This window comes from Scyliorhinus torazame, chromosome 19 (assembly GCF_047496885.1).
Source record: "Scyliorhinus torazame isolate Kashiwa2021f chromosome 19, sScyTor2.1, whole genome shotgun sequence".
Taxonomy (NCBI): Eukaryota; Metazoa; Chordata; class Chondrichthyes; order Carcharhiniformes; family Scyliorhinidae; genus Scyliorhinus; species Scyliorhinus torazame.
The window spans coordinates 94,545,634-94,570,619 of record NC_092725.1 but is presented as its reverse complement, the minus strand read 5'-3'; the positions used below and the strand labels follow the sequence as shown (position 1 = coordinate 94,570,619).

Below are 24,986 nucleotides of genomic sequence, written 5' to 3'. Positions count from 1 at the left end.
AGGCCATTCGGCCCATCGAGTCTGCCCCAGCTCTTGGAAAGAGCATCCTCCCCAAGGTCAACACCTACACCCTATCCCCATAACCCAGTAACCCCACCCAACACCAAGGGCAATTTATCATGGCCAATCCACCTAACCTGCACATCTTTGGACTGTGGGAGGAAACCCACGCACACACGGGAGGATGTGCAGACTCTGCAGAGAGTGACCCAAGCCAGAATCGAACCTGGGACCCTGGAGCTGTGAAGCAATTGTGCTATCCACAATGCTACCGTGCTGCCCCCATTAACTCCATCAGTGCAATTAGAAAAAAATTTAATTTCAATGGGTAATTGCAGCAGGGTGATCTAATATCGCAAGCGAATCTGGACACTAGATGGCAAAAACAGGCCAGTTTAAGAGGAAAACCAGTGTTTCATTGAGTAATTAAATATATATATCGCAGGAGGGGCCATTTCAGCCGATTACTGCTATATTACACCCAAAGATGTGTAACTCTGCACTTATTTCTTTTGAAGAACATCTCCCAATTTCTCCGGTTCCCCACATGCTCCAACATCCTTCCCGAGAGAAGAGCAAACTGAACTTCAATCCCGCCAACTTAATAGATTCCTCCCATTATAAAAAGTCTAAGATACATTCTGTTTCCCCCCCCCCCCCCCCCAACTCCATAAAAATTCTCCATACAAAACAAATATTTTTATAATTTAGAGTACCCAATTATTTTTTTCCCCCCAATAAGGGGAAATTTAGCGTGGCCAATCCACCTAACTTGCACATCTTTGGGTCGTGGGGGTGAAATCCACAAAGACATGGGGAGAATGTGCAAACTCCACATGGATAGTGACTCAGGGCCAGGATTCAAACACAGGTCCTCAGCGTTGTAATCCCAGAGCTAACAACTGTGCCACCCCAAAACAAAATCTGTTCTAATGTTCATCTCATCACACATCTTTCAAACGTCATCTTGCTACAATTGTGCAGGGTTTTGGAGGGGGAAAAGTGCAATTTCGGTTTCCACATTTAGGATAGACTTCCACTGGAGGTGGTCCAATAAAGGTTTTCCAAATTAGAATTGGTTTGATCTGGGTTTGATTCCGACCTTGGCCAGACTGTGTGGAGTTTGTATTTTCTCCCAGAGTCTGCGTGGGTTTCCTCCCAAAGATGGAACAGCTAATTGGGGTTGCAGGATTACAGGAATAGGGCGAATACTCAAATGCATTGTGAATCTTTGGAATTCTCTACTCCAGAGAGTTGTGGATGCAGTATTGTTGCACATATTCAAGGCTGGGATGGACAGATTTTTCATATCAGGCAATCAAGGGATACAAGAGTGGCAGGAAAGTAGTTGGCTTGAGGGGCCATATTGTCAACTCCTGCAGTTCATGTTCTAATTTTTATCAGCTGACCAAGTGCAATGTGTCAAAGTTTGCAGACGACACTAAGATGAGTGGTAAAGCAAAAAGTGCAGAGGATACCGGTAGTCTGCAGAAGGATTTGGATAGGTTAGGTGAATGGGCTTCAATGTTGCCAAGTGCGAGGCTATCCATTTTGGGAGGAATAACAGCAGAATGGATTATTATTTAAACGGTAAGATGTTAAAACATGTTGCTGTGCAGAGGGACCTGGGTGTGCTGGTGCACAAGTCGCAAAAAGTTGGCATGCAGGTGATTAAGAAGGCTAATTGAGTTTCGTCTTTCGTTGCTAGAGGGATGGAGTTCACGACTAGGGAGGTTATGCTGCAATTGTATAGGTGTTGGTGAGGCCGCATCTGGAGTAGTGTGTTCAGTTTTGGTCTCCTTACCCGAGAAAGGACATATTGGCACTGGAGGGAGTGCAGGAGATTCACTCGGTTGATCCCAGAGTTGAGGGGATTAGATTATGACGGGAGGTTGAGTAGGCTGGGACTGTACTCATTGGAGTTTAGAAGGATGTGGGGGGGGGGGATCTTATTGAAACATATAAAATTATGAAGGGAATAGATAGGATAGATGCGGGCAGGTTATTTCCACTGGTCGGGGAAAGCAGAACTAGGGGGCATAGCCTCAAAATAAGGGGAAGTAGATTTAGGACTGAGTTTAGGAGGAACTTCTTCACCCAAAGGGGTGTGAATCTCTGGAATTCCTTGCCCAGTGAAGCAGTTGAGGCTCCTTCTTTAAACGTTTTTAAGAAAAACAGATACCTTTCTAAAGAATAAAGGGATTCGGGGATATGGTGTACGGGCCGGAGAGTGGAGCTGAGTCCACAGAGATCAGCCATGATCTCATTAAATGGCGGAGCAGGCTCGAGGGGCCAGATGGCCTACTCCTGTTCCTAGTTCTTATGTTCTTATGATAGTGTCCCACAACCAGAAGCTGTGCCACAACCAGGGGAATCATTATTCCTCCAGTCTGAAAAACCCATGATGCCTGTATTTTTATATTCATACCACATCAATAATACTTGTACCTGAGCAAGTCTCCGGTAAACACCCTTTGACAATCCAGCCACACAGGGAAGTGTCTTTTTAGAAGACAAATTATATTTTATTAAAGCCTCTGAAACGGATTACTATGGCTGCACTTTTTTCTCCTTTGTCAGATTGAACACCATCTTTTAATCCCTTTTAGTTGACATGGCTGCCACACTACAAAAACAGCTCTTAAAGTCACAAATGACTAAACCCCCCCACCCCCCAAATACACCATCCTCCCAATACCTCACCACGACTGTCCAGGGTGGGACTGCTCTCACTTCCATTCTTATCCATCCAATAGCCAGAATCTAATCTGCAACGGCTTCTCTTCCTGCTCAGTTAGCTCCAGCAAAGATTTATCCTTGCAACACAACACCACCACCCCCCGCCCCCAATTTCTCATTTAAATACTTCCCTTTGAAATCTGACATTTTTCAGACAACACCAAGCTGACCACCAGCTCCTCCACACTGGCAGGAAAATCTGCTCATTTGTGTCCAGCACTCAATTAGCAGAAATCTCTTCAACATGGGGAGGCTGAGGTAATAGTTTGCAAACTTTCACTCCCTCGCTACCGACTCCATTCCTCGCATTGTCATAGCTACCAACTCCATTCCTCACGTTGTTATAGAATTTGCAGTGCAGGAGGCGGCCCAATGAGTCTGCACCAGCCCTTGGAAAGAGCACCCTACGCAAGCCCACACCTTCACCCTAGCCCCATAACCACACCTAACCTCAGGCAATTTAGCATAGCCAATCCACCTATCTGCACATCTTTTGATTGTGGGAGGAAACCCACACAACCACGGTGAGAATGTGCAGATTCCACAGTAACCCAAGCTGGGAATTGAACCTGGGACCCTGGAGCGGTGAGGCAACTGTGCTAACCATTGTGCTACCATGCTGCCAACTGAGACTGTACCAGATTGACATTTATACCGAAGTGAGATCCTGACCACATATCTACATCATTACCAAGAGCTCTTACTTCCACATCCATAATGTGACCCAATGCTGCTTCTGCCTCAGCCCATCTGCTGCTAAACCTTTATCCATGGCTTCATTACCTCCAGATTTGACAATCCCAATGCACTCTTGGGTAGCCAGTTTAGATCATGAACAACTCTGCTAACTGTGCCCCTGCTCGCACCAAGTCCCTTTCACCCATTCTCTCTTTCTCCCCCCCCCCCCCCCCCCCCCATTCTCTCTTTCCCTCCCCCCCCCCCCCCCCCATGCATGGTGACATTCTCTGGCTCCTGATCAAGCAACACCTCTAAAAATAAATTCTCAATGGTTTTAAATTCCCTCCGCCCCGCAGCCTTCCAAGATATTGGTGCTCTGATTTCCGATGCCGGCAGGCGGGAGGCAGCCACACACTGGAGGGCTCCCGCTCGGGAATAGGAATTTCAGAGTTTTAACGCCCAGTCCCGGGGGCAACGGAGGCTGAAAAGGCTGTAAAAAGCCACAGAAAGGAGAAATGTCCAAATTTCGGAGAAATCCGGCTGTGAAAAAGGGGTCAATAAAAGTCCACCGGTGAGTGAAAAGTCACCGCAGGAACTGTAAGGAAAGCAGAGACTGGAGCACCAGGGGAGGCCGCATTGCTCACAGCAGAAGAAATGATGTGGAGATGCCGGCGTTGGACTGGGGTGAGCACAGTACGAAGTCTTACAACACCAGGTTAAAGTCCAACAGGTTTGTTTCGATGTCACTAGCTTTCAGAGCGCTGCTCCTTCCTCAGGTGAATGAAGAGGTCTGTTCCAGAAACACAGACAAATTCAAAGATGCCAAACAATGCTAGGAATGCGAGCATTAGCAGGTGATTAAATCTTTACAGATCCAGAGATGGGGTAACCCCAGGTTAAAGAGGTGTGAATTGTCTCAAGCCAGGACAGTTGGTAGGATTTCGCAGGCCAGATGGTGGGGGATGAATGTAATGCGACATGAATCCCAGGTCCCGGTTGAGGCCGCACTCGTGCGCGGAACTTGGCTATAAGTTTCTGCTCGGCGATTCTGCGTTGTCGCGCGTCCTGAAGGCCGCCTTGGAGAACGCTTACCCGGAGATCAGAGGCTGAATGCCCTTGACTGCTGAAGTGTTCCCCGACTGGAAGGGAACATTCCTGCCTGGTAATTGTTGCGCGATGTCCGTTCATTCGTTGTCGCAGCATCTGCATGGTCTCGCCAATGTACCACGCTTCGGGACATCCTTTCCTGCAGCGTACGAGGTAGACAACGTTGGCCGAGTCGCACGAGTATGTACCGCGTACCTGGTGGGTGGTGTTCTCACGTGTAATAGTGATATCCATGTCGATGATCTGGCACGTCTTGCAGAGATTGCCATGGCAGGGTTGTGTGGTGTCGTGGTCACTGTTCTGAAGACTGGGTAGTTTGCTGCAAACAATGGTTCGTTTGAGGTTGCGCGGTTGTTTGAAGGCAAGTAGTGGGGGTGTGGGGATGACCTTGGCAAGATGTTCATCGTCATCAATGACGTGTTGAAGGCTGTGAAGATGATGACGTAGTTCTCCGCTCCGGAGAAGTACTGGACGACGAAGGGTATTCTGTCGGTTGTGTCCCATGTTTGTCTTCTGAGGTCGGTCCGGTTTTTCGCTGTGGCGCGTTGGAACTGTCGATCGATGAGTCGAGTGCCATATCCCGTTCGTACGAGGGCATCTTTCAACGTCTGTAGATGTCTGTTACGCTCCTCCTCGTCTGAGCAGATCCTGTGTATACGGAGCGCTTGTCCATAGGGGATGGCTTCTTTAATGTGTTTAGGGTGGAAGCTGGAGAAGTGGAGCATCATGAGGTTATCCGTGGGTTTGCGGTAAAGCGAAGTGCTGAGGTGACCGTCCTTGATGGAGACGAGTGTGTCCAAGAATGCAACTGATTTTGGAGAGTAGTCCATGGGGAGTCTGATGGTTGGATGGAACTAATGTCATTGTGTAGTCATTTCAGTGATTCTTCGCCGTGGGTCCAAAGGAAAAAAATGTCATCGATGTATCTGGTGTATAACATCGGTTGAAGGTCCTGTGCAGTGAGTAGGTCCTGTTCAAACTTGTGCATGAAGATGTTGGCGTATTGGGGTGCGAATTTGGTCCCCATGGCTGTTCCGTGCGTCTGAATGAAGAACTTGTCGAAGGTGAAGACGTTGTGATCCAGAATGAAGTGGATGAGTTGCAGAATTGCGTCTGGAGATTGGCAGTTGTCGGTGTCGAGTACTGAGGCTGTTGCAGCAATGCCGTCGTCATGGGGGATGCTGGTGTAGAGTGCCGAGACGTCCATTGTGACTAGGAATGTTCCTGGTTCAACTGGTCCATGGGTGCTGAGTTTCTGTAGGAAGTCCGTCGTGTCGCGACAGAAGCTGGGTGTACCTTGTACGATGGGTTTCAAGATGCCTTCGATGTCGCCAGAGAGGTTCTCACACAGGGTCCCATTGCCTGAAACGATAGGGCAGCCTGGTGTGTTGGCCTTATGTATTTTTGGGAGGCAGTAGAGATCTCCAATGCGGGGAGTACGTGGGATGAGAGCACGTAGGGTGCTCTGAAGATCTGGATCCAAGGTCTTGATCAGTCTGTTAAGTTGGCGGATGTGTTCCTTGGTCGGATCTGCGGGTAACTGTCTGTAGTGTTCTTGGTTGTTCAGTTGTCGGTATACTTCTTTGCAGTAGTCCGTTCTGTTCAGTACGACAGTGGCCCCCCCTTTGTCTGCTGGTTTGATGACGATGCTGTGGTTGGTCTTGAGAGCGCAGATGGCATTGCGTTGTGCTTGGGTGACGTTCGGGGTTGTCTTGTGAATGCGACTGATGAATCTGGCATTGACGCGACTCCTGACGGCTTGAGCATACATGTCGAGTCTAAGGCAGCGGCCTTCCGGAGGGGTCCAATTCGACTCTTTCCTCTTCGGTTGCCGCACCGCAGATCTCTCGGTCTGCTGTTCCGGTTCATTGGAAGAAATGACCAAGATGATGGCTGTGGAACTTGAAAAACAGTTCACAAAACACATGGAAGCGATGAAGGAGGAGATGGGGGCAGTATTGAAAGTGCTGGTGGAGGAGGTGATTACCCCGGTGAGAGTGGCAGTATCAAGCGCAGTGGCGGAGGTGCAGGAGCAAGGTGAGACACTGAAGGAAGTGGAAGAGGCATTATCGCAGCAGTGATCAACTCACCTCAATGGGGGAAGGAGTTGCGGAGGGTGATAGAGACCAACAAAGGCCTGCGAGCCAAAATGGAAGACCTGGAAAACAGATCCAGGTGACAGAATGAGGATTGTGGGTCTGCCCGAAGGAGTGGAAGGCCCGAGGCCGACGGAGTATTTTGCCACGATGTTGGTGAAGCTATTGGGGGAGGGGGACGATCCCTCCCGATACGAACTGGATCGGGCACATCGGTTGTGGAGGCCTGTACCAAAGGCGAGTGAGCCACCAAGAGTAGTAACTCTGTTTCTGTAGGTATAGCGTGAAGTAGAAAGTCCTGTGCTGGGCAAAGCAGAAGCGGGTGGTGCAGTGGGTGGAGCTGGTATACACATATACCAGGACTTCACAGTGGAGCTGGCAAGGCAGCGGGCAGCATTCAGCCGGGTGTAGAAGGCACTGTACATCAGCAAGGTGCAGTTTGGCATAGTATATCCCGCTGAGGGTGACCTACAAATCCAAGCACTTTTATTTTGGGACGGCGGAAGCAGCAGAGGAGTTTGCAAGGCAGAAGGACTGTGGCAGAATTGAGAAATGGTCATGAACTGATGTAGCCTCATGTAACTTTATTTTTTTCACTGCGTGTTGGTGTATATATTTGAATAAGGGAAGAGATGGGACTTTCATTTGCAATGATGGTTCTTTGGGACTTGGGTTGTGCGCTAAAGGAGATTTCTTTGTTTTCCTGGGACCGGGCAAGGGGGAAGGAGACCCAGGTGGGGGCCTCCACGCTGGCTGGTTTAAGCCAGCCAGTGAATGGGAGCGAGGTGGGGGGAGGGGCTGCAGCCATCAGAGCCTGGTAGAACAGGTTTCGCCTGAGTCTAGCCGGCGTGAAAAGTTGGGGGAAGGAACCGAAGTTGAGGGGAGGAGTTGACAAGAGGAAGTGGAGGAGGAGTCTGGGGGGGGGGGGGTGACTACAATTAATTGGTGTCATTCACCATATTCTTCCAAGGATTGGATGGCATTGAATATTAGGGGGGGGTGGGGGTGGACGGTATGTCAATGGTGACCAGGGGAGATTCCGGATTCCTTTTTTCCCCTCCTTTGGAGGGTTGGTTTTATTTGATGCTTATATTGTCAGGTTTGCCGTTGTTTAAGGGGGTGGTGGGATCGTTGTTGATAAGGGGATTGACATTATATTCATTACCGTTTACTGTTTGTTGGTGGGGTGTAAAGTCTGAAGAAAATGTGAAAAAGGAGAATAAAAATATTTATAAAAAAAGATATTGGTGCTCCTAATTCTGGCCTTTTAATTATCCCAGATTTTAAATTGCTCTATGATTCGTGGCTATGCCTCCAGCTGCCTGGAATTCAAAGCACAGGAATTCCTTCCCTGCCTCAATTCCTCTCTCCTTACTCCTCAAAACCCAACTTGGCGATCAAGGTTTGTCACCTGCCCCAATAGCTTCTTGTGGCTCAGTTTAGTTTCATTATGCCCATGGAGCACACTGGGGCATTAAAGATGCTGCTGCACACAAATACAAGTTGAAACAGTGGTGTTCCATTAGTAACCTCTCAAGAGTAACATTTAAAGTAGTGTGCGTTGTTACAGTCCTAGCATGCCTCTCGACTTTCCTCGTGTTACATAGGATCGTGACAATGATGGCTGAGCACTCTTCACCTCCATTCATTACAACCATCATTCTTGGCTTTAATGGCTGGTATGGGTGGTTTTCATTTATTTGGCTGGGAACAGAGTCCTTTCTTAGCCAACAGGTCCTGTTAATTATATTGCTCAGAACAATTCCTGGGAATGTGCTGGACTTGTGCCTCCAGCTTCCCCATGGCCACCCAATGGGCATTCCAAGCCTTTATTTCAATCCACATCTGGAAGTGCCAGCCCAGATTAAATGATCAGGATTTTAGAGTGGGACTCTACAACAGTTTGACTCAGTACTTGAAGCATATGCCATTGCTGGTCCAATTAAACTTTTGTGCACTATGTTCCCTCACCCCCTTTGTTGGCCAAGCCTCAGCCCTACTTCTTGAAGTCCTTTACTATTGCCACAACCACACCTTTAAAAGCGTCTTCAAATCTTAATGTTTCAACCAGGCCTTCAGACATCCTGCCTCAACTCTCCTACAAAAAACTTATTTTCCCCCCCACAGTTTCACTTCTTCGTGGAAGTTCCTTGCAATAAACTTTTTCTCCAGCTTTAAAAATCTTTTGAAAATGGAACTTACTGAATTTGCCACCAAAAGCATTACTGAATTCAGAACAGATTGAAAAGCCAAACTAATCACGAGGCTAAAAATCTTTTCATTCTCAAGTTCCACCAGAACTGGACTTTCTGGTTAAAAGGTTCACAAAAATTACAGCCTTGTAGCTGCATCTCAACACTTACCATTCATCTGGAAAGGTACATCTGTGTAAGCGTTGTTGAAGTTTTCATTGAGTGCTCGTTTAAGAATGTTTAGTGTGATGTAGGCAAGGCTGGTGTACACAAAGTTATGGACTGCTAGGATCACTGTGTAGGAACCAATGACTCCGCATGTCATTATGTTCAACTAGAAGCAAAAAAAAATAAATAAATAAATAAACACTAAAAATGTGAAAAATATTTTAAAGCCTCCCAATGTGCTGTGGCATGCATATCAGTGAGATTTTTGGAAATTGGTTGGGATATCTTACGATTTGAGATGTGGTTGGTGAATTAATGCAACTCTGGTAATTCAGGATCTATTGTTCCTGAATCTCTCCTCCACTAGGGATTTTTTATCCTCACCTCATGTCTGGATCTGTTGTGGTCATATTGATGGAGATCACATTGTCAACTAATTGCAGTCAACCAAACTGCAAACACGAGACTTTCCTCGTGTTACATAGGATCGTCACAATGATGGCTGAGCACTCTTCGTCTCCATTCATTACAACCATCATTCTTGGCTTTAATGGCTGGTATGGGTGGTTTTCATTTATTTGGCTGGGAACAGAGTCAGCTGGGCAGCTGAAGAATGTGGGTCTCACCCACACAAACTCAAGATGTGCAGGATAGGCGATTGGCCGCAGGATAGGTGATTGGCCACACTAATTGGAATTTATTTTTAATGTTTGCCAAGATTTAATATTTTAGAACAACTTGGAGGTACCAGAGCCACAAGACAGGGCAGATGGGACAGTATTTGGTCTGTAGTCGGGAGAGACATTAATGGACGATGGTATAGAAAGTCACATATCCAAATTTGATGACAAAATACAAAGTTAGGCTGCATTATATACAGTCTAAATGATAGCATAAAATTGCAAGAAGATTTTAACAGACTAGGCGAATGGACAAAATTGTGGCAGATGTAATTTAATGTAAATCAAGTGTGAGGTTATCCGTTTTGGACCAAAATAAGATAGAGCAGAATATTTTCTAAATGGAAAGAGGTTAGGTGCAGTGGATGACTTGGGGGCTCAATTTAACTGTGTTTAATTTAATGTTTCAGTATCTGGAAGGATAAAAACCTACAGTTAGATTCATGCTGGACAAAGGTGTTCCTATGTGTGGGGGCTGGTTAAGTTGCAACTGTGATTCTATAGGAGCTGGTTTAGCACAGGGCTAAATCGCTGGCTTTGAAAGCAGACCAAGGCAGGCCATCAGCATGGTTCAATTCCCGTACCAGCCTCCCCAAACAGGCGCCGGAATGTGGCGATTCGGGGCTTTTCACAGTAACTTCAGTTGAAGCCTACTTGTGACAATAAGTGATTTTCATTCATTGTCCTTAGAGGACTACGGCAAGAATAAACAAATCAGTAGTGGCTGCTTAGCAACTGGAGCCTGGTAAAGTAGAGAAGTTTTCAAGTTTTAGTTAATCTAATTTGACTGCAGTTGGAGATGGGTAGAGAGAGAAGGCAGCACAACCTGTTAGAAGCAATTGGTTCAGAAGACTAGAGGGGGAATCTCTCTCCCAGCTGGAGGGATACTAACAAGAAATCTACAGTTACTAACTTGGGCTCAGGGCGGAGTGTGTGCATTTGAGCAGAGTGCTTGCATTTGACCACAGTATAAAGAGAGGAACCTACTGGTCTTGGGCAGCTGAAGAATATCAGAGGTACAAGTAAAGTCACACTTGTAAAGGTCACCCAGAAGACAGTATCATTATTGAAGACTTTAATGTTTCCTGAAAGGCCAAAAAAAAAAAAAAAAAGAAAACTGTTGAAGTTTCGCCATCAAAGCAAACTTTACAATCAAAATTCTGTATCTTGGATTTTAAAGATCAGGCTTAACTAGATTGTTCTTGAATTACTCACCCAATGGTGTAAAGAAGATCAGAGATGACAGCAAAAATCCCAGCACGAGCCCAATGACCATCATGCAGAATACAACGGAGCCGGATCGCCACCAGCAAATCACCAGTAAACTCCCACCAAAACATCCCGTGACTGCTACCAGACCCAAAACCACTGACGAAACAAAAACAGAAGGCTCGGAAATGAGAACTACACGATCAATAGATTAAATTATGCTGTATTAACAAGGTAAAATGCTGTGGATAAATTCTAGTAAAGCATTAGATTTAATTGACTCTTAGGGTGGGGCAGAAGGCAAGAAATGGGCGATGGGTGCAGAAAATTTGAGCTTCAGGGACTTGTATCCAAATCAATTCCAGACTGATGTACCTTTATCAGCAAGAAGCACAATTCAGCACTCATACAGTCAAGCTCAGTGGATCAAGGCATCTACTTTATTGTAAATGACAATAAAAGAATAAGTGCATGTTCTTGCACACTTTTTTCTTTAAATAAAAGTAAATGGGATTAAAATAAAGATCAGCTACATAGTTATGGAAAAGCAGACTTGAGGGACTGCAAAACCTCAGCCTATCTCCAAGGAGTGGTGTTGCTCAGAGAGCCAGCAGACATAATAGGCCAACCGGTGCTTAACTATCCCCTGACCGAGTTTCATCTGGAATAGTGAAAGAGCAAGTTTTAATACAAATTCCTTCAACGTGACGATTTAATAATTTTTCAGACAACGATCCACATAGGGAATTAATGGCACACAAGGACCATTCAGCTATTTGATTATTTGGTATTCTGTCTCAGCAGCAACAGTCAAATCCCACTTGAAGATAAAAAAGTCGCCTTGAAAGGTCGGCTTCAAATAGAACCACCAATTCACCCCAGGTCAACTCGGGTTAACGGCACCAAGTTCAGCTCTCTGTTAAGTGTACGATACAGGACAAGGTTTTGTTTTGGTTTGCACCCACATTAGCTGTTCAACCTATTTGTGCATTTTAGATTCAAGACCATGAAAATGATTAGCAATAGCCTTCCAGTCTATCGTGCCAGCTCTAGGGTAGAGCAATCCATTTATTTTATCAAAATTACTCAGAATTTTTTACCACCTCTGCTCTAAATTAGAGCAATCCCAGCTGCTCCAGTCTGTCCGTGCAAGCATAGGCCCTCATCCCTGGCACCATCCTAGTTAATTTCCACTGTGTGGTATTGGGTGCTCTGATGTACAGATGAGCCAACACGGTTGTATTTGGTACAACGCAATTTTATTCTAACATGCTATTTACAGTTGTCTTGATACTCTGCACGTGGTGACTCCCCAAGTGTGTTGTTAATCAGGTCCTGTCCTTGTCCTGGTCGCTAGATGGACTGGCCACCAGGTGTCGTGTTCCTCGTCTTATACGATCTCTGTCCTTGTCTGTGATTGGCTGTCGTGTTGTGTGCGCTGATTTGGTCGGTCTATCATATGTAAACAGAAGCTGCTCCGTTTTCCCCAATTCACTTACCATCATAATCCAGCACAAGCAATCGTACAATAAGAATGAAGGCCAGAAATCCCAGGAAGATGAATCCCATGAAGAACAATTCTGCAACACAAACATTATTCAACTTGGAGACCCAGAGGTTAGCTTGCTATAAGCAGTGGCCTTTCATCTTGATATGGTCTGGTGGAAAGCTGGGACTTGTATCTGCATTTAACTGGTTTAAAATTAGTGTCCAACAGAGAAACTAACCACTTGACCAAAGAGGTCTAGGCTGAGTTCCATACCTCCCATCCTGCCCCATATGCAGAAATAAACAAACAGTCTTTGGAAAAGAATGTTCCAGTCCAAAGATGTGCAGGTTAGGTGGATTGGCCATGCTACAATTGCCCTTAGTGTACAAAATTGCTCTTAGTGTTGGGTGGGGTTACTGGGTTATGGGGATAGGGTGGGGGTGTGGGCTTGGGTAGGGTGCTCATTCCAAGAGCCGGTGCAGACTCGATGGGCTGAATGGCCTCCTTCTACACTGTAAATTCTATTTCCACTCCCTTTTCTGTGAAGTGTTTCCTGACATCAGCCCCGAGCAGGCTGGCTTTCCTTTTAAGGTTCTGCCTCTTTCCAGAGGGAATAGTTTCTCAAACGACCCTACCAAATACGCTAAACAAACATTCATCATGAACAAATAAAAAAAATGCCCTTAAATAAGTTCTCCTCCCCCCCCCCCCCAGTCTATTCAATGGTCCTCAACGTTTATCCCTAGTATCATCCTGGATCTCTGCCATTACATTTCCTTCAAAGTCAATACACCTTAACAAGGTGCCAAGCACAAAATTGAGCACTTACTAGGCAAAAAGTGAAGGACACCGCCCAGTGTCCAGGCCAGTTACCCTACACCCTGCAGAAGGAGCCCAGTGTCCAGGCTAGTTGCCCTACACCCTGCAGAAGGAGCCCAGTGTCCAGGCTAGTTGCCCTACACCCTGCAGAAGGAGCCCAGTGTCCAGGCCAGTTACCCTACACTCTGCAGAAGGAGAAAGTTTGCATCGTTCACACTGGTCATAGTTTTATTGTCTGAAGCAACAGTCCAGCAGGTGGCAACCTTCAAAGCAGAACCCAACTGATAGCATTCACTCTGCAACAGAACTAGAACTTACCTATTTTTAGATATCTATGCCCAAAGAAGCAAACAAATAATCCAACAAGCCCGGCAGAAACAAAAAATATTTTTGTTGAAGTTCGTTCTAAAGAAAGGAAACAAAAAAATCCCAATGAGGACAGATAATTGCAATGAGGACAAATAATTGCAGAGTTTCCAAAGTGGATATTGCAAGCCAAATACTACTCACAACACTTTCCCCAATGGCGATTATAATGTCCCCAGCCTACCACCAAACCAACAAGAGTGAACACAACGTTGATCTAATTTAAGCTTTACCTCGAGACTGGGCTATTTTAGTGCTCTCCAGGCAGAACTGCACCCAGACTTGTTTACTCATCACCTTGGGACCTGGTTACCCACACTCTTTCCAACCTGCAAGCTCTCTCTCTCTCCCTCTTTCTCTCCCCCCCCCCCCCCCCCTTCTACCATGACCTCTATACCACACCTCCAATTCTAGCTTATTTTATCCCTTTATATCACCTGCAACCCTTAACTAGTCAACTGCCCAACAGCCTTCTTGGGCTTGACAGTCCTGTGAAGCACCTCACGACATTAAAAGGTAAGTTCTTGTTGTGGAGCATCTTCCTAACCCTTCCATCTCCTCCCAGGCCCATGAGAATATTCAGCTTTCAGTTAGTCACACCATTTCTGCATCAAGCTCAATAGTTTGGGATGCGTGCTAATTAAATTAACAGCTCAATGCTCAACACCACAGCAGCTACGGAATGGCAACTCACCATTATATCGACTTCCAGCAGTACCTTCAACTCCACAATGTTGACCAAGTCATCAAATAACAAGATACTTGCACAAGCCCCATGACATTTCTCGCTTGTAGTTTCCCAATTACAATTTATAGTTTAAACATGTGTATTTAGCAGGAAGATTACATTTACAAATGCACAAATGGTAAAATCAATTGGAACCATGTCATAACCTTACCACTGAAGGTTCAAGTCTTCTGTCATGCAGAGTAATGTAGTAATTAATCTGGTCACCTGACTCCTTTGTACAAAACTGAAGGAACCTTTGAACTATTTCACCCATTTTTTGGCAGTTTCCTGCTTGTTAAAACAGGAATTTAGGAGGGAGGAGGAAGGAGCAACTGAACCAACCAACTGGAACTAAAAATCAAACAAACAAAACTTTATAAACAGGCCATAAAGATGGCTACATGAGCAGATCAGAGGCTGGGAATCCTGTGGCAAGTAACTCACCTCCCGACTCCCCAAAGCTTATCCCCCATCTATAAAAGGCACAAGTTAAGGGTAATGGAATGGAATACTCTCCATTTGCCCAAGACACTCGGCACTCCAAATAACAGAACATTAAACCAGCAGGTACGGCAAGGACAGCGCTTAGTGAGTTATAAAATCTGGTTTTCAGTCTCAGGAGATAACAGATCTGGCAGTTAGAATAAAGATGAATGTTTAATTTGCATCTTTATCAAAGAAAAAAAATTATCTTCCTGCTTTCTCCAGCAGTGGTTCTTCTGCCAACTAATGCAACCGGCAGAGGATTGGACTCAACCTTGCAGCTCTGGGAAAGAAGGGTGAATGGAGAATGAGGACAAACCATTTTTTAAAAAAAACACTGCTTTGATGGCATCATTGCCACCTTCATTGTGCATGTGAAGTTTGAATGGTAGAACAGGGTAAAGGGACTGAAGGGCCTCATGTTTCCTAAACATGCCATGTTAGCATTGACACTGGCAGAACCACAGATCTACCCACCATGGAATGTTTTTCTGCAAACAAGATTTAGGAGCAGGAAATATTTCTGGAAAATGGGACAGGACTAAAATGTTAATACCCACTTGAATTTTATTTACAAAATTAAACAGGGCAACAACAATTCCCAGCATAAATGATTAAATTTGATGTCCAATGATCTTGTATACTTCCTCCTTTCCAAGCGGACCGGCTGTGAAATATGGAAAAGATGCTAGCCCGGAAATGTTGTCTGGAGTTTGAAATGCTCAGTAACCGCACAAAGGAAGTGGTGATGCAAAGCAGCTGCTGCTGAGATCTCCAAACTGAACTAGTCTCTGAAGAGACCAGTATCAACAAGGGAAAGGAGATTGGAGAGCCGGGTGAAAGAAAGGGCAGTTTAGGAACTTGGTGTATGAAAATTTGCTGTCATATTTCTACAGCATAACGTAGTCCAGTAATGGCTGCAAAATGCTTTGGGACATCAAGGTGCTGAAAAGTTTTATATAAATAGTCTTTGAGGTAGTGTAGTGGCAGATTACCAAAGGGAAATGAGAGGGAGTAGTAGGAACCTAGATCTACTCCTAGCTAAAGATAGATGTTACAACCAGCTAGAGATTCAATTAAACTTTGAAAGTGGTTCAGACCATTAGCCAAGTGAACAATTTCAGTACTTACTCAGAGTGTAGCAATTGTCCAGCTTGTCAGTGAAGCTGCAGCCATATGTATGAGCAGGGGTGTAAGCTGCTGATGTGTTCATCTCTAGATCCTTAACAATAACATTGTAAATCACCCCTTGGCCGGCTATGGAGGATACAGCTACACTCGCCTCATCTTGTGCCCCCAAACTGAAAACCTGAAAGCAAAAATATAAAATGTTGTGAAAATAGGTCATGGCAGAGTCTCCAACCACAAGGGAGCTCACTTCCCATCAAGAAGATAATGCCCTTCAACCGTTTTAATAAAGCAGACTTCAGCTCAATTTGATATATGGCAAGAGTTTCTTACTCCCATTTGTTTTAGTTTATTAAACTACCCGAGTCACTCATTTGTTCCAAAATTAACTGGGCTGGTAGCACACGAGGTTGAGTGTTTAACTCCAAATCCAGTACGATTATTTTGTTGTTTCCCCATGTGTGGGGATAAAAACATGCAGTTTGATTTTACTTCCTGGAGAAGTCAAGAATTAGATTAATTTTTCATTCACAAGAGTCCATAGAATCCCTATAGTGCAGAAGGGGGCCATTCAGCCCATCGAGTCTGCACAGACTCTGAAAGAGCATCATATCTAGGCCCACTCCAACAAACCAGTAATCCCACCTAACCTTTTGAGCACTAAGACAATTTAGCATGCCCCAAACCACCTAACCTACACATCTTTGGACTTTGAAGATGATGCAAGAGGGCAGACGAGAGTCAGGAGGCATGGGGCAGAGCAGGTGAAATTTGGACAATTTTATGTTCTGTGCAGGAGCAAACAGCCTGGAAAAAAGCCTTTCCCAATGTGATGCCAGCTTCAAGTCTTGTAGACCCTCAATTAAAAACAAATGAGGGCTGGGGGCAGGGAGAGTGTCCAAGAAAACTAAAATTCCAACAGAACTTGGCAGGGTAGATGTAAGAAGTACATTCCCGATGGTGGGGATGTCCAGGAGCAGGGTCTGAGGATACATGGTAGACCATTTAGAACAGAGAAAAGGGAGAAATGTCTTCACCCAGAGTAGTGAGCCTAAAAAGCATTTGAAGCCAAAACACTTTTGAAGAAATAGTTGGACGAGGGGATAGGGATAAACAAATATGGGGGAAGGGGGGGGGGGGGGGGGGGGGGGGAAGAGAAAAGTTGGATGGTCAGCCATGATCAAAATGAATGGCAGAGCAGACTTGGAAGGGCCGAATGGCTTCCTTCTGTTCCTATTTCCATGTTTCTCTGAAATATACTGACATTTCCTTCAACCACCAGCTATATCCTCTCCCCCAGCCACCACCATCCCAGCACCACTCCCACTCAAGAACTGCTGCATTCAGACAGGCACACGATGTCAACCCTGACAATAGTGGCTCCATTCCTTGAATTTGGAGAGAAAGGGTGACTCCACCCTAATCAGAATTACAAGCACCAAAGTGGTGCGTTAGGTTGGAGGTGGGAAGACAACGGCCAGGTAGTCAAAGATAAGCTTTGTAATGTTTGTTTAACACATTCATATTTGGGAACTCTCTCTGGCAAATTCTAACTGTTAAAATTAGTCATTGGACAATTTGGAATGTGGACAATTTGGAATGAGAGCATCCCAACATTAGCTGTGATTCAAAAGCATTGGACCATTCCTACTTGAACATACAAATGGAAGCAAACCAAATTAGAAGTCAAAATTAATCCAAAAGGGAATACAGGAGAAACATCACCCCACAAAATGAATGTGCTAACATACAGAGTGGATCAGGGCAACAAAGAGTTTAAGGGGAGTGATATCACTGGGCAGAGGCCCCCAGGGTCTAGGCCCCAGGTCTATTGGCTGGGTCTGGATCTATTTTGTGAGCCACTCGATGACATACAATGGGGTGATCAACTTCCACATTTTCGGACTTCCGGTTGCGGCTATGCGGAGCCAAGTCGCACATGGCGGCTCCCGCAAAAATGGACTTATCGGGCTCTTTTACAGGGCCCCCAACGGCACTTTTTCGACGTTTCCCGGTGTGGGAAGGAGTCTACAACAGCTCCCCGTCAGTATATGCCTTCAACTAGGAGCGGGGCGACAAAAAAGGTGGTGGTGGACCCAAAGGTGCGAGGGATGAAGGACAAAATGGTAGCGGGCAGAGACCAGGCAGCGTGGATGCAGTGGGCGGAAAAGCAGCAGGAGGGTATCCAGCGCTGCTTCAGAGATTAAAACGGACCTGCTAGACCCGATGAAGGCGTCTATTGATAAGCTGGAGACACAGACGGCCCCGCGGTGGCGATCCGCGAGGCTCGACAAAAGATCTGACAATGAGGACGAGATCTTAGGCCTGGCGGTAAAAGGTGGAGGCGCACGAGGCGCTCCACAAGAAATGGCAGGAGCGGTTCGTGGAGATGGAAAATCGGTCGAGGCAGAAGAATCTGCGGATTCTGGACCTCCCGGAGGGGCTGGACGTGGGGGCCTGTGGTCACCATGTTGAACTTGCTGATGGGAACGGGTTCCTTCCAGGGGCCCCTGGAGCTGGAAGGGGCCCATAGAGTGCTGGCGAGGAGGCCCAAGGTGTTGGATCCGGCACTGGATCGCTCCAGGTCTAGGACGGGTAGGAAGCCGGCGGCGGCTAGAGTGCTGAGGGGGTTTATGGACCAGATGGGAGGGGTGGACCCTTGGAGATTTGCAAGGCCGGGGGCTAGGGAATTTTCATTCTTTTCACATGTCCATAAGGCTTATTCCCGAATTGACTTTTTCATCTCGAGTAGGGCACTGATAGCGAGAGTAGAGGATACGGAGTATTCGGTAATAGCCATTTCAGACCACGCCCCGCATTGGGTGGACTTGGAGATTGGGGAGGAGTGGGACCAGTGTCCGCTGTGGCGCTTGGGGGGTGGGGCTGTTGGCAGACGAGGTGCTGAGCGAGCGGGTCCGAGGAAGTATAGAGGTGTACCTGGAGACCAACGACAACGGGGAGGTCCGAGTGGGGATGGTATGGGAGGTACTGAAGGCGGTGGTGAGGGGAGAGCGGATCTCCATTAGGGCCAACTAGGAGTGGGGGGAGAAGGAGAGGCTGGTGGGGGAGATGGGGAGGGTAGACAGGAGGTATGCGGAGGAGCCCGAGGAAGGATTGTTGAGGAATAGACGTAGCCTCCAGGCCAAATTCGACCTGGTGACCACCAGGAAGGCGGAGGTGCAGTGGAGGAAGGCCCAGGGGGCGATTTAATTTATGAGTATGGGGAAAAGGCACGCCGGATGCTGGCGCATCAGCTTCGGAAGCGGGACGCAGCTAGGGAGATCGGGGGAGTTAAGGACTGGGGAGAGAGTGTGGTGTGGAGTGGAGCTGGCATCAATGGGGTCTCCAGGGACTCCTACGAGAAATTGTACCGATCAGAGCCCCCACGGGAGGAGGGAGGGATGGGCCGCTTCCTGGACCAATTGAGGTTTCCAAAGGTGGAAGAGGGACTGGTGGCGGGATTGGGGGCCCCGATTGGGCTGGAGGAGCTGATCAAAGGGATAGGAAGCATGCAGGCGGGAAGGCACCGGGGCCGGATGGTTTAGAGGAGGGGTTGAGTAGACTGGGACTGTAATCGTTGGAATTTAGAAGGATGAGGGGGGATCTTATAGAAACATAAGATTATGAAGGGAATAGATAGGATAGATGTGGGCAGGTTGTTTCCACTGGCGGGTGAAAGCAGAACTAGGGGGCATAGCCTCAAAATAAGGGGAAGTAGATTTAGGACTGAGTTTAGGAGGAACTTCTTCACCCAAAGGGTTGTGAATCTATGGAATTCCTTGCCCAGTGAAGCAGTAGTGGCTCCTTCATTAAATGTTTTTAAGATAAAGAGATAGTTTTTTTGAAGAATAAAGGGATTAAGGGTTATGGTGTTCGGACCGGAAAGTGGAGCTGACTCCACAAAAGATCAGCCATGATCTCATTGAAAGGTAGAGCAGGCTCGAGGGGCCAGATGTCCTACTCCTGCTCCTAGTTCTTATGTTCTTATGTTCCCAGTCGAATTCCATAAAAAATATATGGACCTGTTGGGCCCGCTGTTAGTTAGGATCGTCAATGAGGCGGGGGGGGGGGGGGGGGGTGGGGGGGGGCTTTGCCCCCAACGATGTCCCAGGCACCGATCTCCTTGATCCTGAAGCGGGACAAGGATCCCCTGCAGTGTGGGTCTTACAGGCCGATTTCGTTGCTAAACGTAGATGCCAAGGTGCTGGCGAAGGTCTTAGCCACGAGGATTGAGGATTGTGTGCCGCAGATCATCCACAAAGACCAGACGGGGTTTGTGAAAGTGAGGCAGTTGAACGCGAATGTGCAGAGGCTTTTGAACGTTATCATGATGCCGGCAAGGGAGGGGGAGGCGGAAATAGTGGTGGCGAAGGACGCTGAGAAAGCCTTTGATAGGGTAGAGTGGGGGTACCTGTGGGAGGTGCTGAAGAGGTTTGGGGAGGGGTTGGTCAGGCTGTTGTATGAGGTCGCAATGGAGTGTGGGGCCACAAACAGGAGGAGGTCAGAGTACTTTTGGTTGCACCGAGGGTCGAGACAGGGGTGTCCCTTATCCCCCCTGCTCTTCGCACTGGCGATTGAACCCCTGGCTATGGCACGGAGGGAGTCAAGGAACTGGAGGGGGGGTTGGTGCGGGTGGGGAGGAGCATAGGGTGTCACTGTATGCGAACAACCTGCTGATGTGGCGGACCCGGTGGGAGGAATGCCGGAGGTAATGAGGCTTCTTAGAGAATTCGGGGACTTTTTGGGGTACAAGCTCAACATGGGGAAGAGCGAGCTGTTCTTAGTTCATCCAGGGGACCAGGAGAGGGGGATTGGCGAGCTCAACTAAAAAAGGCGGAGGGGAGCGTCAGGTATCTGGGAGTCCAGGTGGCCAGGAGCTCGGGGGCCCTGCATAGGCTTAACTTTACAAGGCTGGAGGAGCAAATGGAGGAGGAGTTCAAGAGGTGGGTAGGGTGCAGTCAATCAAAATGACGGTGCTCCAAAGGTTTTTGTTCCTGTTCCAGTGCCTCCCAGTGTTTATCCCGAAGGCTTTTTTCAGGCGGGTTAACAGGAGTATAATAGGGTTTGTGTGGGTGCGAGGGACTCAGAGGGTGAGAAGGGTGTTCCTGGAGCGGAATAGAGATAGGGGGGACTGGCACTGCCCAACCTCTGGATACGACTGGGCCACCAATGCGACGATGGTGCGCAAGTGGGTGATGGAGGGGGAGAGGGCTGCATGGAAGAGGCTGGAGACGGCATCTTGTGGATATGAATCTGGGGGCGCTGGCAACAGTGCCGCTGCCTCCCCCTTCAAGGAGGTATACCACGAGCCCGGTGGTGGTGGCTCCCCTCAGAATTTGGGGGCAGTAGAGGCGGCACGGGGGGAGGGGGGGGGGAAAAGAGGGGGAGAGGCGGCACAGGAGGGGGGGCCCATTATGGGGGAACCACCGGTTCGCCCCAGGAAGAACAGGGGGAGGGTTTGCGGGGTGGCACAGGGCAGGGATACAAAAGTTGGGGGACCTGTTTGTGGACGGAAAGTTAGCAAGCCTGGGTGAGCTGGAGGAGGAGAAGTACAGGCTCCCCCCCCCGGGGAACACCTTCAGGTACTTACAGGTAAGGGCGTTTGCCAGATGGCAGGTGGCGGAATTCCCGCAGCTACGGCCACACACAGTACAGGACAGGGTGCTCTCGGGGGGGGGGGGGAAAAGAGTGGGGAAGATCTCGGAAACTTACCAGGTGATGGAGGAGGAGGCCTCGGTGGTGGAGTTGAAAGGTCAGTGGGAGGAGGAGTTGGGAGAGGAGATCGAAGAGGGGACGTGGGCAGATGCCCTGGGGAGGGTGAACTCTTCCTCATCGTGCGCGAGGCTCAGCCTCATACAGTTTAAGGTGCTGCACAGTGCACACATGACCGGGACAAGGATGAGTCGGTTTTTTGGGGACGAGGACAGGTGTGTTAGGTGCTCAGGGAGCCCAGCAAATCACACCCATATTTTCTGGGCATGCCCAGCGCTGGAGGACGTTTGGAAGGGTGTAGCGAGGACGGTGTCGAGGGTGGTAGGATCCAGGGTCAAACCGGGCTGGGGGCTCGCAATATTTGGGGTGGCAGAGGAGCCGTGAGTGCAGGAGGCGAAAGAGGCCAGAATTCTGGCCTTTGCTTCCCTGGTAGCCCGGCGAAGGATTCTCCTTCAGTGGAAAGATAGGAGGCCCCCAACCTTGGAATCCTGGATCAGCGATATGGCAGGGTTCATTAAATTGGAGAGGGTGAAATTCGCCTTGAGGGGGTCGGTACAAGGGTTCTTTAGGCAGTGGCAACCGTTCTTAGACTTCCTGGCAGAGCGGTAGACATTGGTCAATGGCAGCAGCAACTTGGGGGGGGGGGCTCACTTCATTATTTTTAGTTTTTATTATTTACACTGGGGGGTCTGAGGGGTGTATATACTTGTTGTATTAAGTCGGGGTGTTAATGTTAATTTATTATTTATGTACAAGGGGAGGGGTGTATGGAGGGTTGTTTTTCTGGACTGTTTTGTACTTAACCCTGTTGGGTTCCTTTTTCATTGTTATTGATATTTTATGAAAACCTTTAATAAACATTTGTTTTTGTTTTTTAAAAAACTTCCACATTTTCCAGTGTAGAAACTGGAGCCATGAGGTGCTCAAGTGGCAGAAGCAGAGAGGTGCTAGTAGAGGGGGACAAACTTCATCAGATTGTCAGTGCCCGACAATTATGACCTGCACAGAACTGTAAATAGCTACAAGCATTGGAATATTCCACTTATCACTGTTGTTGACCATTTTGGTAAATAGCAGCAAGCAAATTGGATTGGACTACTTTAATATTTTCAAGTAGGCAAAAGTAATTTTTTTGATACAAATTTCAAATTCTCTGAAATTTGTAACTATTTATTAAAACAAGTTAGCTTGATCCACAGAATGCCATGCATGCATGTGCCCACTCGTTTTAACACAAAATTTAGTGTGGAGCAAGGTACTAATTCCTCTAAACAATAGCCTTGATAAGTCAGTCCTCAAAATTGAACAGTTTGAAAAAGACAATTGTATATGACCAGATCAGATTGTTCTCCGCAATACATTTTTCTTCATTAATTTGGTGGAGAATGGATATCAGGCAGTTTGTTTTAAAACTGCAAAGATGCAACAGTCTGGGAGAGCAGACCGAGGAAGCAGAACAGCTCCATGGGCACCAGATGTAGAGGAGACTATGACAGTGAGCACCCACCTCCTGGGGAAGGTGGTGGTTCCAGAGACCAGGGCAATGCTCCACCATGGCAGATGTTGAAATTTTAATTCAATAAAAAAGTCTAATGACCATGAAATAATTGTCAGTTATAATAAAAAGTCCATGTGGTTCAATAATGAACTACAGGGAAGGAAATCTGCCATCTTTACCTGGTTTGGCCTACATTTGACCACAGACCCACAGCAATGTGGTTGACTCTCTAATGCCCTCTGAAAGACCAAGGGCAGGCCCAGCCAGAAACACCCACATGCCATGAATGAATTTTTAAAAAGATGTTGGTAAACAAAATGTTGGTAAACAAGCAGCATCTGATTGAGAAATGTCAAAATTAACAGTACCATATGAATATTTTGTTTGAAAATACATTAGTTTCAATGACACTGGTTTGAAAGTTTTAACTAGCAAGCATAATTGGTTTCCCCATGTAAAACATTCAGTTCGAAGCACACCAGGTGTAACAGCAATTCATGATGGCTTTAAAACTGGAAGAGGGGAGCTTGAAAAGTCAGCAGAGCACAAAACACGCATGTCGTCATGGATGGTCTTTGAAGACAGCCAAGGTGCATGCTAATGTAGTACAGTGGTAACAAGCAGAATGTCAGTGAGATCAGAGGCAGACAAGAGTAACTTCAGCAAATTATTGGTGTAGCAAAATGTCTGGGAAAAGGAATAACTATGAAGTCATGATGAAAACTGAAGCGCCAAAAGAGGGGGAATTTTGGCAGGCGTTTAAATCTACGGATGAGGTTTAACCAGTTTCTTCAAACAACAGTGCACCATCCAAAACAAACTATTTCACCTTTATCTCAGAATCAAGCTATTCAGTGCAGCTCAGAACAAGTAACATCCACAACATTGAAATGGAGAAATGGGAAGAGACACACAGGGAGCCTCTGGCAATCTGCATTCGCTAAGTGTTTTCCAGGCACTGGTTCCGTAAAAGAATGTTCTGGAATTTAGTGAATTAAAAGCTTTTAATGCTTTCAAGTCCATCACAGAATCAATACAACACTACCGAACGGTCAATGAGTTGGATCATCTTCTGGGGGTGGCACAAACGTATGATGGTGCATCTTTTCTAATGTGGAGCCAGTGGTGATGTTCAAGCAAAATTTCAGAAATACCACCCGGTCTCCAACAATGGTTGATCGGTGAGCAATTCACCATTCTCCGAGCACAGAGCCTTCATGAACTGCTCCAGAAAGAAACAGACTTGGCCAAAGCAATGGATTGCAAAGATGCAGTACAAAACATGGAGAACAAATGAAAAGGCAACAAAGCCTGTACACCAATGGTGGGGTAAACCAAAACACAGATGATTTTGTGGCTGAATCAATGGGTGGCGTAATTATTTTTTCCCCCGTTCACACCAGATGATTTCTGAACTTGAGATTTTAAAGCAGAGCAAATGGAAAGGGATTCAAGCATGCAATCCACTCATGAAACTCAATGCGTTTGCAAAACACCACAACATAGAACAGCCAGAGGAAGTATTCGTTGCTAAAAACGACAGACAATAAAAGACTGATATTAATCTTTTAAAATATAAATTCAAGTACCCAATTCATTCTTTTCCCAATTAAGGGGCAATTTAGCATGAGCAGTCCACCTACCCTGCAGATCTTTGTTGTGGAGGTGGTGAGACCCACACAGGCATGGGGAGAATGTGCAAACAGACAGTGACCCAGGGATTGAACCCAGGTCCTCAACGCCATGAGGCACAGTGCTAGCCACTGCACCACCCAAGTGAAAATCTTGACAAGAGGTACAGATTACACTCACCATCCAACGAGTAGTTGTAAAAGGTTATTATTCAGTGCTTGACATTCACACACCTGGATGAAGCACAATGGGACAAACTA

General features: G+C 46.9%; 1 protein-coding gene across 1 annotated transcript in view; it reads right to left on the bottom strand.

Moving 5' to 3' along the window:
* tm7sf3 (transmembrane 7 superfamily member 3) overlaps positions 1-24,986 on the bottom strand; it is an 80,392-nt gene that overhangs the window by 2,312 nt on the left and 53,094 nt on the right. Inside the window, exons 6-11 of the mRNA XM_072484830.1 lie at positions 15,888-16,065; positions 13,496-13,582; positions 12,369-12,449; positions 10,876-11,028; positions 10,648-10,745; positions 8,984-9,146 (exon numbers count right to left, since the gene is read on the bottom strand). Coding sequence (XP_072340931.1) covers positions 8,984-9,146; positions 10,648-10,745; positions 10,876-11,028; positions 12,369-12,449; positions 13,496-13,582; positions 15,888-16,065 — 760 coding nt within the window. The remainder of the gene's footprint in view (positions 1-8,983; positions 9,147-10,647; positions 10,746-10,875; positions 11,029-12,368; positions 12,450-13,495; positions 13,583-15,887; positions 16,066-24,986) is intronic.